General features: G+C 35.6%; 1 protein-coding gene across 15 annotated transcripts in view; it reads right to left on the bottom strand.

Annotated features, from left to right (window-relative positions):
* Positions 1–16,854, bottom strand: part of LOC306845151 (tumor protein 63-like) — a 43,842-nt gene that overhangs the window by 1,740 nt on the left and 25,248 nt on the right. For 3 of the 15 annotated variants that reach the window (XM_079377772.1, XM_079377776.1, XM_079377765.1), the window contains 9 exons: positions 8,168–8,354; positions 7,953–8,068; positions 7,700–7,809; positions 7,494–7,618; positions 7,176–7,258; positions 6,395–6,519; positions 2,118–2,260; positions 623–770; positions 427–520 (listed from right to left, as the gene is read on the bottom strand). In XM_079377772.1, the coding sequence (XP_079233898.1) occupies positions 427–520; positions 623–770; positions 2,118–2,260; positions 6,395–6,519; positions 7,176–7,258; positions 7,494–7,618; positions 7,700–7,809; positions 7,953–8,068; positions 8,168–8,354 (1,131 nt within the window). Of the gene's footprint in view, positions 1–426; positions 521–603; positions 807–2,117; positions 2,261–6,394; positions 6,520–7,175; positions 7,259–7,481; positions 7,619–7,699; positions 7,810–7,952; positions 8,069–8,167; positions 8,355–16,854 lie in introns of all 15 variants that reach the window. The other 12 variants (XM_079377764.1, XM_079377773.1, XM_079377777.1 and 9 more) reach the window with 7 other exon arrangements.

Below are 16,854 nucleotides of genomic sequence, written 5' to 3'. Positions count from 1 at the left end.
TGCCGGGCTGTTATTGAAAACAAGAACTTGTTCTTAATGAACTTGCCTGGTTAAAGGCTTATAGCCAATGTATCTGTGCATATTTTTTTGTATTTATATAATGACTTTTTTTCTTTTCTCTGGAGAAAGCAATAATATGGATAGAGGTTTTAAGTTAGAATGCCTTGATAGATTTATTACATGCAGTTTTTCAGATCACAAAATGTTAAATGAGTTGTGTTGTGGAATATTGTGATGTTTTTATCAGTTTGAACTCTCATTCTGACGGCACCCATTCACTGCAGAGTCTGTTCTGATGAAGAAGAAAAAGCTCATCTCGGATTGGCCTGAGGGTGAGCTAATTCTCATTTTTACATGAACTGCTAAATAGTTTTTCCAAATATGAATGAATATGAAAAACATTAAGGAGAAAGGCAAATTCCTCACCTCTAAGTTGTAGTTCTCAATCTGGTAGATATTGGTCAGTCCTTGGGTTGTGAAATAGTCCAAACAGGCTGAACAGCCCAGCCTCAACAGGAAGCTGCAATTGACAGATATTAAGCTTTAAAACATGATTACAGTAATGCTATTACACTTTCATTGAGCTATTTCAGAGAGACTTACTGTAAGTGTATTTGTGTACCTGGAAATGCTGTTGTCCATGGGGTAGGGTGGTGGAGGTGTGCAGTGAGAGGGCACCATTTGTAACTGAGGCTGCAGGGGGTTGGTGGGGCTCAGGGCACTCATGTCTGTGTTCATGGGAACAGGACCGCCCATCATGGGAGGGGTCACTGAAGGGAGGGGAAAGGGTTGAGACTGTAATAAACCTCAAAAGAAGGGAAATAAAATGGTAACACTTTACAATAAGGTTCAATGTGTTAACATCAGTTAATGCATTAGGCATCAGAAACGAATCATATATAAACTTTTACAGCAAAATACTTGTTCATAGTAATTTGTACAAACCATATTGAAAAAAAGCATTAGAAAAACAACAAAGAATACAATGCTGGTCAAAAGTTTGGGCGTTTATTTATTTATTGTTAATGTCTCTAATGCTCACCAATACTGCATTTATTTAATCAAAAATACAGTAAAAGCTGATTTCTGTTATAATATTTATTATAAAATGTAATTATTTCTATGTTAAGCCATTAAGACCAAATTATCAGGGTTACATTATTCTTCAGAAATCATTCTAATATGCAGATTTGGAGATTAAAAAACATTTTTATCAATGTTAAAAACAGTTGCTGCTTAATATTTTTGTGGAAACCGATAAGCATTATCATTCAAAGGTTTGGGGTGTGTAAGATTTTTAAAACTGAACTGTCTATTTATTAAAGAATACTGAAAAATGTTTTACAAAAAAACATATTTTTATAATATTTTTTTTATATTGTAATATTTCACAATATTACTTTATTTTCTTATTAAATGCTGGATTAGTCAGCATAAGAAACTAATTTCAAAAACATTTTATAAAATCCTAATGATTCCAAACTTCTGACTGATACGTAAAAAAATTATTATTAATGCACTTGGTTTCATGAATAAACAATGAATATTTATCCCTATTGTAATGTGTTACCAATAATATACAATCATGCAATATTTTATGTCCCCATCCTGCCCACATTTATTATAGCCTATATATTATATATACACACACACACACACACACACACAAACACACACTACATAAACTGTCAAGTCTTTGACTGAAATCGACTGAAATAAACACCTGAGGGCACTAAATATGGATAAGGTAATCTTAGAACATGTGAAACCTGAGGCACATTTCACACAGCAGGCCAAAGGAGAATGCATATTTGTCACGTGTAAGTACATTTTGACAGTGCCAAAGTGTGCCGAAGGCTAGGCAGAGTGTCCCACAAAGATCTAGTTAAATTTTAAAAGGAAACTCTGTCAGATTGACATTGAGAACTGAGTGTTTCTCAAGCCCAGACAGGATATTCTTCATTAGGAAGAAAGGGTTCACTTTCCTCTTGTACAATTTAGATCCGAAATCACTTTAACTCGATTATAAGATCTTTTGTTAGCCCTAAACAACACTGACAAATTTGTAGACAAACTATGAATTTATATTAAATTATTAATGATTTTATATGCCTTACTGTCAGTTAGTCCTCCAGCCATGCTGGATGGGGTGAGTGTGTTGCGTTGTTGGGGATTGATGAGCTGACTGACTGATGGCAGTTTGTTCTTGCCGAGGGTGGGTGAGCTGGAACCAAAGGCAGTCTGGGGTGGCAGAGAGCTCCTGAGGGAGAGAAGATGATACAGGATCTGTATTAATGAAGCCAAGTCTCTTGCATAGGCTTTATTATTGAAAATGTGCAACCGTGCCATGATTAAATGCTTTCTATTAATGTTTTGGACACTATGGAAGGACTAAACTGTGAAGAGAAACAGAAAATGTCTGTGTTGTTCTGTAATTCTTAACAAAGAGGTATAAACATGCATATGGGTTAAAAGTCACATTGAGAGGAAACTAAATCCATATACTTGTGCAGTACTTATTACTGCTATACTGTTTATGTGCAATGGGTTTCTGTGCAATAACAAATGAAAAAATCACATTTATTGTTCATTTACACAAACTACTTGTGTAATATAATATTAAAAGGATAGTTCCCACATACAATATAACAAATAAATAAACGCCATTATTTAATTATGTTACAAACATTTATAGTTTCTTTTTTTTCTTAAATTACAATGGTTTGGTTACATTCTTTGGTTCCATTGGAAAAAAAAATACAGGTTTGGAATGCCATGAGAGTAAGAATTGCAGAATTTTCATAATTGAGTGAACTACCCCTTTAAATGATTCTGAACTTGAATGTTACTTTCTTTGTTGATATTATTGATATTTTAAATGCCCTGACTAAACGCTCCTGACAATTCAAGTAAAAATAAGAGTCTAGAAATAAAGGAGAAGAAAAGAGAATAAAGAGGAAGAGCAGGGATAGGAACACAAAAGCAGAGAAGTCATTTATTGAATAGTAGTAACTGACAAAAGTGCAAGAGCCATTGAGAATACAACAACCATTAATTTCATATGAAACAACAAAAGAATCTTTCAACACTATAGCATTCATTTCCTTTTCTCTTAACTGCCATGTACACAGCAGGAAATACATCTTTAAGAGAATGAACAAATAATCAAGACAAAACACACAAATTACTGCCCAGCAGTGCACTTTACAAAACATGACCAGCATTATCAAAATTCAGTCATCGATAAAGTCTATCCCCCCACATTTATAGACAACTCAACGAGTCCAGCTCCAATAATAAAATGAAGACAGAGGCAAAAACAATAAGCTATTTAAGATGAACCATCATCAAGATCTTAAAGAAAAACTATGAGTCCCATAAAAAAGATGTGTGCTTGGTTCCTGGTCAGTTTCGACATTCAGGATTGTTTAGATAGATAGAAAGAAGAAAAATAGATGGAAAGAAGAGAGAAAGAGTAAGGTGGTCAGCTGAGAAGTTGCTATACTGTTTATGTGCAATGGGTTTCTGTGCAATACCAGCAGATTAGTCCAACAAACACAATAAATGCTGAGGAAACAAGCCGCCTCAGTCACAAGGGCCCTTTAAGAAACATTAAAAAAGTAGTATTGACAATGAAATGTTTTAAGAAACTTTTGACACTTCAGATGATTGAACAGTAATACCAATGCAACTAAATCTGACTGTAAGGTGAGTGTAAGCAAATTTAACACACAAATTGATTATTTTAATTGATAAATGAGCACCATAGTCTAGATAATACACTTTGGAGGGACAAAATCATGCAATGAACTTATGCAATGAAAAATATCTAAAATGACTTCACTTGAGAGCTCACATATTTAAAACGAGGTGTTCAGGTGGTAGAAACAAAATCCTGCATTCAACCTATTTGTGGCATAGAAAAAGTCTAGGAGTTACCACAGGTGAAGCATAGGGAGCCCCTTTGAGGGGTAGAGGATGAGATGAAGAAGAGATGGAGAGAGATGAGCGAGGGATGCTCTGAGGGAGGAGGAATGTGATTCCTACTTTCAGGAAGCACTGAAGCGCCTCTTCTGCTCACCTATTGGGTCCAGAAGCTCAGAGCGCAAACGGGCCCTTAACAGGCTGTAGGAAAGAGTCAGAGATAGACAGTGAGAAATAGAAAGACAAGAAAATGCAGGCAAGAGAGAAGAAAGAAAGAAAAAGTGGAGGAATAGCAAAATGTTAGGAAGAGTGGAACGTGACAATATTAAAAGATATTACACTGTATCGTTAAATAATAGAAAGAGAGAGACCCCAGGGATAAGCAGCTGATGAGTAAATCAAACTTGAATTGTACAGAGTATTTGCCTAAAAGAAATGTGGTTTGTTTGTAAAATTATGCAAATACAAATCTTTGTTTTTATTTGAATACAATTTCATTATGTGATTTAAATGCGCTGAAAAAATTTTTATGTCAGCTATTAAAAGTCTCAAACAATGATGAAACATCTAATAGGAACAAAACTGGATGCATGATTTGATTCGATTTTTTCATATTTTAGCAATGTGCAATCTCTCCACAAGGTGGCAGTGCGTTGCAACTAAGGAAGTAACTTCAGTGTTTGAACTGTAGAAAGACTGAGAAAGTATGAAAAGGAAAATCAACAAAATAAAACACCCAACCCACTGAATCTAAGGCAGAAGGAGCTTTATTGAAAAGGAAGAAAAAAAGTATCGTTAGAAAAACAGGTTTATGAATGAAAGAGAGAAGTAACAGTATGCAGACAATACTGATAAGGATCAAACAACATTTGCTGCTTGGAAATGTCAACCAAAAATCTATCAAAAATCTGAACAAGGATGGGGCTGCTTTTGCAGTATTAACATGCTATATAATAATAGTTTAGGAGAGTCAAAAGATGCACATTTCACAGCATGTGTGTTCGGTCTTTGTCCTACAATGGGACAGTTTTAAAGACAATGGCTACCTGGTCATTCTTACCTAGTCATTTAGCTCAGACCAAAGCTTGAGAAGATCAAATGAACCCTAAAATCAACAGCCTTTCTATATTTTTTCACACTAAACAGAGCACTTTGAGCTGTTTTAGCAGCTAAACCCAGATCCTAAAACCCAGTAGAGAATAAGCATTTTTGAGCCATGGATTCCCTTGGGAACATCTATGTGGTTTTAGAATTGTGATTTTTTTTTACTTAAACGTATAGCGTCTTCTGTGGTAACATTATTGAACCATTTTCACATTCTGTTCTACAACAATTGCTAACATAATTACTACAATTGCCAAAATATGTGTGATTATGTAATCTAACTCTTTAATTTACTCATTAATTGAAAACAGCCTATTAGAAATTCTCTAGGGAATCCATGGTGAATCCAGTTGACCTACAACTGACGTCATGACTGAACAGCTCAGTTGGGTGTGGATGGTTTAAGATGTATTAAGGAAATTTACAGGAAGAAAAGCATTGAAATCTAAATCCCAGTGTAAGGGCGACAAGGCTCATTTAAAGCACAATTTACAGGTCTCTCCCTCCCCCTCTTTTGAGCACTATTACAGCAGATACAGAATGTATTTCTGAGAAAACTATGCTCAAGGCTAAAGGCTGAGTACAGACTAAATTTGCATTTACCATGAAGAGCAATAACAATTTGTAGGCAGAGTATAAACTTGTTTGACTCAGATTCAGTTCTGAGATAATCCGAATGTCATAAAATGGGGGGCTGAATAAATCAGAGCATCATTTCAGCAAGGTACACCCTTAATGAAGAGCCAAGCAGAATTTAAAACAGTTATTAATACTATGTGAATTTATGTCGATCATAACAGCAGGGTTTGCTTAAGGGCTAACAACATCAATGATGCACAACACAAATCTCATGCAAAATGCAATCCAACCTCATACTTTCATGCAGTAGTCAAGATTATACCATCAGTGTGAGAGAATTAAACTGCCATGTTAAGTTCCAGTGCTTGCACTATAGAAACTCTCAAATGGGGTGGAAATGAATTGCTGAACAAACAAACCAAATACTAAAATGACAAAGTTATAGTTCACAGTCAGTCAATGAGCAATCAAATCAAATCAAATCAAATCAAATCAAATCAAATCAAATCAAATCAAATCAAATCAAATCAAATCAAATCAAATCAAATCAAATCCATAAGTGTTAAAATCAAGCAATAATAACTTTTAATCAAGTTATTAAAAAAAACTGACACAAATATCAATCTGTGGGTGGACCTTGCTAACACAGTGTAGTATGTGTCTATAATTTGAGTGGCTAGTCACATTATAAAAATGAAGAGATGAGGAACAATTCTCCATTTTTAAAATGAGGTATATCACCCCTAATTATTATTGGGGAATCTTCCTGCATGTGAAAGGTACTCACTGTTTCTGCAGTAGGTTCTGCTGCTGCTGTCTGTATGACTCAATAGTCTGCTGAGGGAGGAACTGCATAAGTTCCAAAGACTCTTTGATTTTCACCAAAATCTCATAGATTTCACGGCCTTTAATCTAATACACAGAAAGGAGAGAGAAGGGGTAAGCCTGGATGTCAGACTCCTGAGCTATGCTAAAATCTTCACTTTGAATATACTTTAAGAATGAGAGATTATCCTTTCAGTGTCAAATAGTTCTGTGACACTTTCTATAAAGCCTAGATATACATTTAAATGTAAACGTATTCTTAATGTGTTCATCATTCATTCATCTTAATGTTAATTTGTAATACATTGCTGTTCATGTACAATTTAAATATGTAAAATAGTAGTAAAAAAAGCATGTATGTAAAAATTATGCAAAATTTTGTTTTTGATAATTTATTGCAAGTACACCCAATGCATTGATGTTAAAAATGATGAATTATACTTTTATTATGAATAACAGTTATAAATAATCAATTATTATAATTACATTTAACCAGTTTTTAATGGATTATATAGTATGAAAAATATCAATAATGCATAATATAAGCAGGTTTCATAAAAGTATGTACCAACACTTCCTTATCAAGTAAGGGACTGTTCACAAAGACATCATTCTTGTGTGTAAAATCAGTTAAATAAAGAGCAACAGAATGGAAAACAATGCAGATTTATCTTTAAAAGTGAATTTTCAAAAAAATTCCCTAGTGAATATTTACATTGGAAAAACAAATTTGAGATACTCACAGGCAGACAAAACACTTCCTCATCGGTGGATCTTCGCTTCTTGATGGAGTTTAGCTGAGAGAGGTGAGAGGCCTGACGGAAAACTGTGGAAGGTGGAGATAGAGGAAGTGAAACAGCCATAATTCAAGATCTTAAGCACAAAACACAGAGCTAAAGCAGAGAACAGGTGGAAAAGTTGGAGTGTGTGTTTGTACAAGAGGGCATGCAGTATGTATGGAGGTAAGAACTATCTAGGGATAAGAAACATGCGATGCAAATGTGTTTGTGTTAGATGAAGCCCAGTCACCAGCCCCCAGCACTACTTACGGCGTTTCGTACCCTCACTGCTCTTTGTGCCATCGCTGACATGCTGTTTACGGATGCTGTCCTCGTCAGCTTTGCGGTCACGTCCAGGGCACGCACATATACGAGCCTCAAAACACCGTCGGCCCAAAACCTGACCACTGAAGAAACAATCAAGCAATTAACGCATATTTCTATATTTCCTCTAAGGGAATACAATCCAGTGTTTAAAATGGTCTTACTCTCTGGTTTCCAATGTGACGATTATGAGGATAGGGCGTCTGTTCATTCCACCAACGCAGCTGGAGTTACACATAAAATTATACAGGATGGTTGTGAACTCTGTGCCCACCTGTTAATAGGGAACAGTTGTGTCATACACTACTCACCGTTGTTCATTTCTCTAGAGCAGATATGTTAAATTAACATTTGTTGGGAATGATTTCAGGTGTGCAGTGTATGTATGGACAGACAGGTTTCTCTGAGTGTGTTCACCTGAGGGGGCTCGTAAGGCACCAGCACACTCTGACGCCCAGTAATGGAATCCTCCATGTACTGAGCATGACTGTTTCCCTCAACTCTAATCAGGTGACTGGGTGGGGCTATTTGACCTATTAAACACAAAAGACAGTCAATTATATCACAAAGCTGAAGATTAAAAAACATGTTTAATTGCATTTCCAGACAACAAATTTAGAGAAGTAATATACCGTCATTGAACTCTCTGCTCAGTTCATGGTTCGGGCATCGTTTGACCACCTCGGTAACATGCTCAGCTTTTTTATAGACAGGCATGGCCCGTATGACTGCACCCTGGGGTGGGTTGGTTAGGACCTTGATTTGAATGGGACATGTTTTGGCAATCTGACAGTACAGCTTCTTCAGTTCTGTGGAGTACTAAAGAAAAGAGAGAAGAGTTTGGTTAGTAACATCCATAAAACAACTGAAATTTACTTTATGCATCTGTAATAAAACTGCACTCCTATTTTAACAATATAAGCTCATTTGAATCTGTATTACTAAAGTGTTTTTGCTTTGAGAGCATTTGTCAAATTATTTTAATGTTGAAAAAGTTACTTTTTTCTATGTTATTTAATCAACACAAACTCAGCACATCTACGTTATTTAAAATAAAAATCTAATGGAATAGTAGTTGCTTTAAACTACGAAACATCCATTAAAGGTCACGTCTTTATCTAAAAGAAAAGAAGCCTTTCTCACAAACACATGCAATGTAGAGCTAAAACAGCTGCAGTTCGGCAACCCTTTAGTGGAATAAATGCCATATAACAGTCTTTAAAGGGAAGAGCAGCTGGCTTTAGGCGGCAGGACTTCTGGATCTGCCCTACAGCTGTCACAGGTTAAGAGATACCTGTGATTAACCCTTTAAGCCCTGACATTCAAAAAAGTTAAGACTCGTAACTCCAAAACTATAGCAAAGAGAGTCAAAAGGTTGGTATTTTTTGAAAGGAAACTTTAAAAAAAAAAAAAAAAAAATCCATTTGGACATTCTCATGCTGAGAAACTGCTAATAAACTGCTAAAAAAAGTGTGTTCAAGGGAAAATTTACATATATTTCTAATTTGACATGCAATATCTCATGAAGGAAATAAGGTAGGGGGGGATCATTCTTTTTGAGTGATGTTCCTCTATATGTGACCTGTATCTGGATCAAATTTTGTGGTGATTGCATAAAGAAATAAAAAAAGTTACAGCATTTGGAACCAAGGTAGCCTTTTTTGTTTAGCCTTTGTCGCCCCCTAATGGGCATTTTTTAAATCATTCTTTGACGTGGCGTAATTTATGACCGAAGAATGGGATTTTATTGATCTTGGACTCATTTCAATCGGGAGTATCCACTGTAAAAAGTGATGTGCCACTTTCTAAAATCTATGCATGCTTCACGGAGTTATAATCAAAAATGCCACGTGATAGATAGTTTTAGTTAGCATCTGTGCGCCTGTGGGGTTTATGTGTCGTAATTTTGTGAGCAATATCTCGAGATCATTTTATAGGATTATGGTGATGTTGGACTCATTTTAATCGTGATAATCTGCTGTAAATAATGATGTCCAATTTTCCACAATCGGAGCATGTTTCATGAAGTTATGAGCCAAAGTGACATAAATGCTGCATTGGTTTTACTGGTTTTACTTTTCACATATGGCTCTTGCGGGGCTTTGTAATCTCCTCCGTGAGAGCTTTCAAATGACATATGACACATGACTATCAGAGCTTTATGATGTTTTTAACATATTACAGTTATAGTACAAAAATAATATAAAAAAAAATATGATTAATTAATAAATGATTAATTGCCAACCAACTCGGCACTACTTAGGAGTTTTTCCATTTGGCTACATTCATTGTAAAGTTCAAACTAAGTTTCAAATGACACCTATATATATTGCATTGATCAAGCCTGTAGTTTTGAAAATATGAATTTTGCACAGCTAGGGGGCATCCTGCCGGCGGTATAGTTAGGGTTAGGGGGACTGCTCAGCATTCGTTAAGAGCTGACCAAATGATTACATTCATTAAAAAGCTGAGATTCTAAGCTTTTAAATGATACCTATATTATTCCATTTAGTGGTTGCTGAGTAATGTGATTATGAATGTTATTTTTGGGGGTTCCGTCCTGCCGGCGGGACGCTTAGGGCTTAAAGGGTTAAGGACACACACTCAAATGTGCTTTCCAAATCACCTGAAGAATGATTAATCTATGAAGACGTCAGGACCATTTTGACACAGAAATCTGATGTTATTATTGCCCTGATGTGATGATATTTCTAGCGTTGAGCAATGAGAAGCTTAGACTTGCCCTTGGATGCCTTTAATAGGCTTCATTCATGTCATAAAACGAGTAAAACAAATGTCTATTTGAATCTAAATCAGTGGTTCTCAACCTTTAACATTTTTTGACCCCCCCCAGTACTAAAAAATCTGATATAAAAATGAGTTAAATTGTAGAAGTCCAGTTCTGGAGTTTGGGAGTAAATGTAATTAACAAATATATTATTTTTGTTTTGTTTCTTTAAGATTGATTTGTCTCGTTTTAAAACATTTTAAGCCAGATTGATGCCCCCTTGGAAGTTTGCTGAGGTGTCCTATTGGTCCCCAGCCCCCTGGTTAAGAACCAATGGTCTTAATCATTCATAATGCCATTCTAACATAAATTGACATGTTCAAATCAACAATTTACTTTTATTTATTTATTTTAAACAGAAGTTTGCTCTGCTGGAGTTTCAGGAATGGGGTTTATTGTTTCTCAATGTGCAACATGAAAATGTAAATTTACCTGTACATATAATTATTAAATGCAAATTGTATGAGGTAATCTCAACTGCATTTCCCAACATCCTCTTTATCACTGATGACAGCTTGATGTTCAGGGTGTCACTGACCACAAAAATCACAATTGCATCACACCGTGTGCTTGAATCATCCTCATCACCACAGGCTAACACTCAGGTGTTACTCATACTTACAGCATCGTCAGGTGTTTAAGATACTGTCTAACCATACACAATAGGTGAAAAAGAAAGATCTACATGAATAAACAGTACCACAAAGTGTGTCCGCCAGGGCTGGACTGGGACAAAAAAAATCGCCCCTGGCATTTTGGCCCAGACCGGCCCACTACATACGATCAAAATACTACCCATCTTTGCACGCTCTTGAATATGTATACCAGCTTCTATTCCATAAAAGCACTAAAGCCATATAATAATAGATATGAAAGAGTGAGAGTTGACACATTAAAAACTTCTAAAAAGTGTAATTTATTAATATAATAAAACTATAATCCACACTGATGAATCCTAAAACTATAGGCCTATATAGTTATGACATCCTGTGTATGTGTCTGTGTGTTTGAGGGAGAAAGGGAAGAGACATGATAAATTGTTGATCAGATGATCACTGTTTCCCATAGTATAGCATTAAATAAACTATAAACTTACTTAGTCAAATTTGTTAACTCCTTGGATGAACCTTTAAAAGCATAAGAAGGCATCCTGTGTGTTTGTGTGTGTGTGTGTGTGCAGTGGTGTATAAAGTACCCGAAAGCCACACTCAAGTAAAAGTACAGGTATCTTATCAAAAAATGACTTTGGTAGAAGTTGAAGTCTTCGTTTAGAATATTACATGAGTAAAAGTCTTAAAGTATATGATATTTATTGTACTTAAGTACGAAAAGTATTGTTAAAAATCTTAAACGTACTTAAGTATTAAAATTAAAAGTACAAGTAAATGGAAAATGGAAAAGCAGCAAATAAATATACATATATAAAAAAAATATTCATACAGCTTTAGTAGCAAGATTGTGTTCAGTTTGAACTCTTTCTTCCATTTTGTATTTTTGGGTAAGAATAAGAAGCACTTCATCCGCTACTTAGTGTCTTTTGTTCCAACATAAGAAAACATTTCTGGAATCTGCATCTGAAATAGCATTAAGATGTATTTATTTACACAGTTTAATGTATCTCACAGCAGACATGGATGCATTTACACTGCAGTTACAGATGCATAAATAGGCCTAATGTTGTGTTTTTAACATAAAACATAGAATACTGATATTTGAAATAATTTAAAACATGACAAAAAAGTCCAAATGTGAAATTAAAACCGCTAGTAGGTGACAGCAAAGACTTGTGACAGCAAGTGACCATTAATGAGCGAGTCATTGAGATTCAACCGATTCATTCAAACGACTGATTCATTCAGGAACAGAGCATTTCACTGTGTTAATGAGTGAATCACTGAATCATTTATTCAACCAATTCATTCAAACGACTGATTCATTCAGGAACAGAGCATTTCACTGTGTTAATGAGTGAATCACTGAATCATTTATTCAACCGATTCATTCAAAAAGCGGATTCATTCAATAAATAAACACAGTCCATTGCTCAGAGACGCAAAACAGTGCTGTGATCTTTGTTTGGAACTATTTTCTTTGGCAAAATTGAGCAAAAACAAGCAATAAGTCTAAAATTTAATTCACTTATTGCTTACTGGACTTGTATGAAATGATTATTAAATGTGTTCATGCTGATATCTGCAGAAAAACGGTACTCTTTGTGTGATATAGGTATAGTCCAGGTGATATGTGCAAAATTTAGAAGTTAACTATATTATATAAATATAAAAAGCATACAGAAGCATTTTTGCCATGTACAATTTAGAGTGCCTGGAATTTTTTAATACATTAATAAATCAAGTGCGTGCTCTCTGTGTGTGATTTGATGATATAGCCTACTTGATAATGTCAGATCACACATCATTACAACAACACTTACCCTATTATTGCAGAAGATATACTGTATATCACACACCCCAGACTCGACTTTGAGTATAAAATGAATCATCCGCGATTGTGCGCGCACTTGTTTGCATGGTTTGCAGATGAGCAAAGCTGTTCTAACTTACAAATGCCAGACCACTGATTCTCAAACCTGCTTTCCTGCAGTCTTTGTTCTTCTGACTATTTTGTTGAAAGTAACGAATATGCTTCGGGGAAATGTATCGTAGTAAAAGTAAAAGTTGACTGAAATATAAAAACTCAAGTAGGCTACAGATACTCCCAAAAAATACTTAAGTACTGTAACAAAGTATTATTTCTTCGTTACAATACACTACTGTGTGTGTGTGTGTGTGTGTGAGAGAGAGCGAGAGCGAGAGCGAGAGAGAGAGAGAGAGAGAGAGAGAGAGAGCGAGAAAGAGAAAGAGAGAGAGAGAGAGAGAGAGAGAGAGAGAGAGAGAAAGAGAGAGACCAAGAGAGCCCAAAAGGGGAGATGTTTAAAGATGTGATTGGGTCAGCCCAATGTCAATTAAGAAAATAACCAATGGGACGCTGATTAAATGTCTCATGGGCCGGTCTGTCTGGGGGGAAAAAATCCTAAACCGACTTTTTTTGACAAATACATTAAACAGCCGCAAAGACCACAGCGCCGTCAACTATTTAGGCAGAAAAACTATAGGCTGCTAAGACTTTTATGGGCCGATCAGACAAATATGGTATAAGAAGATGTATAGGCCCGGCCCAGCGGGAAAATGCCCGGTCTGCCAGATGGCCCGTCCGCCCCTGGTGACCGCCAATATTGTGACAAGTGCAAATCATCACTCAGCCACCAAAGTTGCAAAAACTAATGGTATGCCACACATTTTGTAGTGTAGATAATGGCTGGTTATACATCACTTCTTTTTCAAGAAAAATAGCTCAGATACTTTTCTTTAAATGAATTCTTGTGCTGAAAGCAGTGTATCAAGTAGGCTACATGGAAAATAACTGAAGAAAACTTTGTCAAGTTCATTTGAAAAGGTGCAGAAGAAAGAAGGAAGAAAGAAAAAAAGGGCTGCGAATGTTGCCAGGGGCTGTTTTGAAGAACAATGCCACATTAAATTGCATCTCTATTAACTTTTGATATGAAGTGTTCCAATGAGCTGAGCCCGTCCCAACACCTGCTTGTGAGCTTTCAGAATATTACACAATCTTGACATGAACAAACACACACACACACACACACACACACACAAATACTGGCCATTTCCTTAAGTGACAGGTAGAACAAATTGAAAAAGAAAAAAAGAAACACTTTACCAAAGCTTAATCTAGCATAATGTTAATTTCTGACAATGTTAATTCCTGATAATATTCTAATTTCTGTTAACAGAAATTAACAAGTTAATAAATTGCTATACACATCATTAATTAATATAATACAAAAACTCATTGTTAGTTTATGACTAATGCATTAACTAATGTGAACAAATTGAGCCTTTTTAGTACACATTTTGTGTCAGCTGCACTGAAAATAGATTTGAATAGTCCATATTTTTTGCCCTTGTCCTGTCATATCACTTGCTGATGATGTCTTCATCAGAATATCAACAGCATGAAGCATCTACACTCATCACCTGCACTGTCAGAACTGACTTGACCCATTTTAGCTGTGACTAATTTAGCGCCAGGGTGCTTTCACCAGTGGATGATGAAGTCGTTGTGTGCATGAACTGAACGTTTTTTTAAAAGGTGTTCTATAAAAAAGAAAGATAAATAACTGTAATTGCCCCTCTGCTCCCAACCTGATATGCCGCTGTACGCTCCTGTCCTTCAGTTAAATGAGGTGAGTGAGAGAGAAGGGGAGAGGAAAGATCTCTAGGACCAAAGAGAGAGTTGTAGACATGAATGCCAAAGGGTCAGCCACACAAAGGCCCGGCAAAAAAGCCAGAGACAGATATAAATGACAGAAGCTTGACATGCTGACAACAAACACTGTTCTTACATATTCTGGAACATTGTAAACTCCAACCTACAAGCCTTACCACATAAACAAAGCAGTTGATGTACCAATTCTAGCCCTAAAGCAACAAATTTTGAGAATGCAAATATGTGTGGAGGCTGCTGTGTTTGCTTGAGGCCAAATAAGCTGCTTCTGACAGGAAAACACACACACACACACACACACACACACACACACACACACACACACACATCAAGGGTGGGGCCACAAAGTGATCTGATGAATTGGAGGCATTGGCTTTTTTACAGGGAGGGGCACAATGGTGTTAACGTGTAATTATGTTCCAGTCATGGGCTACAATGTGAATTACACACACACACACACACACACACACACACACACGCACACACACACACACAGGTTAGAGTAACTGTTCAAACAGAAAAGGGGGATTTGAGAGAGTGGCAGTCTAGGTTGAGAACAACTCAGTTAATGCATTAGGTATCAATAACTAATAATAAATCACTTTTAATGTATTTTTTAATGCAAGTTAAAAATTACGATTTTTCATTGTTTTTTATGCTAATTCATAATACTAAAAACACTGAAATACATTTTAACATTACTTATAACTAATGTATTATATCATCGTATACCATTATACGATGTTAATATTTTTATAGCTCCAAGTTTTCCGTTTTTAATGTTAGTTTCAGTCATTTCGTTGTGGATTTGTAGTTTTAACATTTCATTTTTCTATTTAGCTTTTCTATTTAATTTCAGTTTTAGTTTGTGATTTTAGTACTTCAACTTAGTTCTGTCAACATCGATCAAATAGTTAATAGCAGTGTTGGGGGTAACGCATTACAAGTAACGCGAGTTACATAATCAGATTTTTTTCAAGTAACTAGTAAAGTAACGCATTGCTTTTCAATTTAGAAGGAAATATCTGAGTTACTTTTTCAACTAAGTAACGCCAGTTATTTTGTTTCCCATGTCTTGACTGACAGCTCTCGTGTTGCCATGTTGGGAGAAAACATGAGTAAGTGCAGAGGCGTGTGATGTTGAATGTGAATATGATGTTACTGTAGTTCTAGACTAAATGTCATTATGTATTTACTCGTCTCAGCTGCACAAAAACAGATTCAGTATGTGCAGAAACAGTTGTGCTGCTTTTTTTCTGTGTATATTTTTTTTGGAATGTGTAATACTTTTTTCAGGATTCTTTGAATAGCATTTATTCAAATTAGAATTTTTTTTTAAAGAAGTATTTACTATCACTTTTTTTTAATTTATCACATCCTTGCTGAATAAAGTATTAATTATATATTGATATTTATATTAAGCAGCACAACTGTTTCCAACATTGATAACAAATCAACATATTAGAATGATGGAGGACCATGTGACAGAGAACACAATGAGTAATGGCAGATAAAAATTCAGCTTTGCATCACAGGAATAAATATCTTAAAGTATATTAATAAAACAGAAAACTATGATTTTAAATTGCAATAATATTTTGCAATATTATTTAAAAATCAAAAACAAAACACAGGTAATGCAGCCTTGATGAGCATAAGAAATGTCTTTGAAAAAAATATTTTGGACGGCAGTGTAAACTGGTTTCTTCAAGAGATTTCTACACACAGAGATTTGTGCACACACAGTAAAACCGCAGGTCACACTAACAACAAACGCACACACATACAGTGTTGTACGTGTTGTGACAAGTTTGCAGCTGTAGTTTGTGTGTGTTTTAACAGAGCAGGACTGCAGGCTAAGGCTGTATTCATGTCAAGGCATGGCAGGGCGGGTTGGCCCAACACTCTGGCGCCTCTGGTCTTGTCCCACCTCATACCTAACATGTACTATCACGCCTGTTTTCTTGCCCAAAACCTGTTTCATTGGGAAGGAAATAAAATGTGCCCCCCCCTTTGGTGCAGTGATAAAATACCTGTTTACAGAGTTTTGCTTTCCAAACATTTGAAATAAAACTTTGAGCATAGGGTGCAAAAATGTAATTATCAATAGGAAAATGCAATGCTGCTCAAAAGCAAGTTTCACAGGGCATTGCTCATTATCTGTGCTTAATACTTTTTGCTAGAATAATATTTCTTGCAGCTAATAACTCATGCATTGCACTGGAAAAC

Source organism: Barbus barbus (genome assembly GCF_936440315.1).
Source record: "Barbus barbus genome assembly, chromosome: 25".
Taxonomy (NCBI): domain Eukaryota; kingdom Metazoa; phylum Chordata; class Actinopteri; order Cypriniformes; family Cyprinidae; genus Barbus; species Barbus barbus.
Note: the sequence above shows the minus strand (reverse complement) of the source record. Positions and strands in the feature narration are given on the sequence as shown.